Raw genomic sequence first — 2,835 nt, forward strand, 5'->3', positions numbered from 1 at the left:
CCCACACCCTGTGAGAAGGACAGGTGTGATTGACTTTGTCCCTACAGCAAAAACATGTAAAGTTTTAAAACTTTGATTCGCTTTGTGAATACAAAGTAGAAGACGTCTTGAGACGCGTGAGGGCTCTAATTTATTTATTCTGTAATAACCTAATAATTTTAATTGGAAATGGAGAGAATTCTTGTTCTCCTTGTTCCCCTGTGTATGTCAGCATGTGGGCATTACTTTTCTTGTAAAATAGTATCTACCCACATACTGCCTCCACAGTACAGCTGATTAGATAAAACTGTACTGAATTTCCTTGAAGTGGGATAGCTTAAACCAGGGAACTGTCTGCTAAATAGAAAATACTCGTGGTATTTAATCTTAGTTGTATCAGACCTTCTCCTGGTGCCAAGGAATACTCGTCAGCAAACGAATATTGTCATTTCACTGCGTCCACTTGCCTTGTGCTAAATGTTTTACAGAATTTTTGGCCCATACTCACACAAATTAAAATTTTTTAACAGGTAGAGGTTTTTAGATATAAGTATAGGTAAGATTTTGTAAAACCAATGTTAACCTAATGCATTCATTTCCCGTGGGTTTCTTACTCATTTGTGTTCTTCATTAATAGTCCCAGTATTCCTCCTCTCATTAATTCTATTTTTAGTATACACGTATCTATTCCAGTAGCTGCAGTAAGGCTCTTTCGCTCTGTATTGTTTAACTGTATTATCTGCTAAAATGAGAGAGGGTTTTGCCTACCTTTGCTTGGATAGGTTTCCTGCCTCAAATGTGGCTATGAAGGCAAGTTTTTTTCCCCTCCCTCCTGACAAATGTTTTCAGTCTTTCTTGAGTTTTCCTGTCAATCTGCATTCTGGATTCCAGGTAAACTGCTCTGTTAAACCTTAGTTTTACTCCATGGGAAGTCACCTGTTTGTTCTTTAACTGCATTTGTGGTGTTTTGGTCAAATGCTGCTTCTACTCGCGATCATCCACGTGTCTGTTCCGCTCTGTAAAATGCCGCCTTTAATGTCTGTGGAAGAACAACTTATGGATTTCGAGCTTGAGAGTTCTGGTCTGTCCTTCAGTTAAATCATCTTGTCTAGTTGAGTTGTCTGCTGCTTCTTACATTCCATGAGAGCTTTAGTCATCTGTTTTTAGGATTCTTTCCCGATTTGTCATCCATTCGACATACATTGTCCAATTTAACTGCACTGCTTTTTGGAAAAGGAAGCTTTTTAAAAGATAGATGTTTTAAGTCAGCTCTTAAATACCACTAGGCCGGGTATCTGGATGTTTGCTTTGCTGACAGAGTCACTGCGGACCCATCTGTGTGACGCTCCAAGACCATTTGCCACTGTATTCCTGTGTAAAGGCATCGCTTTGTACTTTGTAATAGAGTTTGCAATCCTGAACTTGCACATTTTGGTAGCCTTTAAAGATTGCTAGAAATCTTACACTGGCTGATACCGCTATAGCTCGTACCACACTCTGCATCCATTCTGTCATCCTCAGAACTTGTGTCTTATCAAAACGTGTTTCAGAAGTGTTCCCGGGGTGCAGCAGCACAACTCCAGGGGCATTCCAGAACAGCCAGTCTTGGGCTGGTAGGATATTGCTGAAAACCACCTTATTTTACATTTGGTTTAGTGGCCCTTCAGTTATTTAGGTAAGATGGCACAAACGGAGCAATAGGAGATGGAGAGAGCGCTTCCCCGGATAGCTGGTAGTCATTAATGCAGTAAATTAATTGGCATGTGGAAAACTGCTTCATCCTTTCTCATCATTTGCTCTGTAATGTAACTGCGAACACTTCATAGGTGGTGTGGTGAAACTTAATTTTAAGTCTTTATTTACTCCTCCTCCTTATTTTTAACAGTTTTTATGAAATAATATTTTTTTTAAAAAATTGTACTTTTGTGAAAATGTCTAAACTTTTCTGAATATTCTGATGCTGTATATTAAACCTCTAGTTTCCTCTGTCTCTAAATCAATAGCTTTTTCATTTTAAAAAGTAATCATTTGTCTGACGTGATTTACCTTTCACAAATCTGTGTTGATGAATAGGTAATTCATATCCAAGCAGGTCTTTGTCTACCCTCATCTTATTGTGTTAGTAGTTATCTGAGTACACTGAATTATTCCCCTCTGATGGTCATTATTACCTCCTAAATATCTACCTCCTGTCCTCCTTCCATGCGCTTCTGTATCCTCCTCCTGTTACCAGCTGTAGGTGCAAAGCCTGAAGACTGCTGAGCTGCCTGCAGATGTTTTCACAAGGACTCCAGCACCCAAACTGAAAGGCAGCATCTTTCCTTTAAATAAAAATTAACCCAAAAGAGGGGCAGCTTCAATGTTTTTCTACATAAAAGCTGTTTACTTTGAAGTGTTTATAGAAGCCTTTTGTTTCTGAAATACAGGCGGTGCTGCTCAATAAGTCATGAGGATAACTGGGATTGTACCTGTGGATTTATTTTTTTTTTACGTTATACCAGAAAACATTGATACATAAATTCAGATTTCCTGTATGAAGAACTACTGTTTTTTTTCATTTCACCGAATCATTCTGTTTGTAGCGCTGGCACACACAAACACCCAGTCTCTGGATAGCAGCATCTCCATGTCTCTTTTGCCTTTTCTCCCTCACACTGCGGTTCCCGGTCAGGCAGGCGAGAGCTGGGCCAGTCTGGGGGTGCTCGTCCCTGCCAAGTGGTTAGTGATCTCGGTGGTTAATGAACTTGGGCTGGAACTTTGCTGTTTAAACGTACTCCTAATGCTTTGGGTTTCAGTGTTGCTGTTCTCTTGTTTTCTCTACCTTTTCTCTCTCTCTGTCGCTAACCCTCTCCCCCC

General features: G+C 39.9%; 1 protein-coding gene across 1 annotated transcript in view; it reads left to right on the forward strand.

The window, feature by feature from the left end:
- Positions 1–2,835, forward strand: part of GPD2 (glycerol-3-phosphate dehydrogenase 2) — a 54,224-nt gene that overhangs the window by 42,825 nt on the left and 8,564 nt on the right. The window contains exons 8-9 of the mRNA XM_026853074.1: positions 177–214; positions 1,266–1,280. Of these exons, the coding sequence (XP_026708875.1) occupies positions 177–214; positions 1,266–1,280 (53 nt within the window). The remainder of the gene's footprint in view (positions 1–176; positions 215–1,265; positions 1,281–2,835) is intronic.

This window comes from Athene cunicularia (genome assembly GCF_003259725.1).
Source record: "Athene cunicularia isolate RWA chromosome 7 unlocalized genomic scaffold, athCun1 chr7_part1, whole genome shotgun sequence".
Taxonomy (NCBI): Eukaryota; Metazoa; Chordata; class Aves; order Strigiformes; family Strigidae; genus Athene; species Athene cunicularia.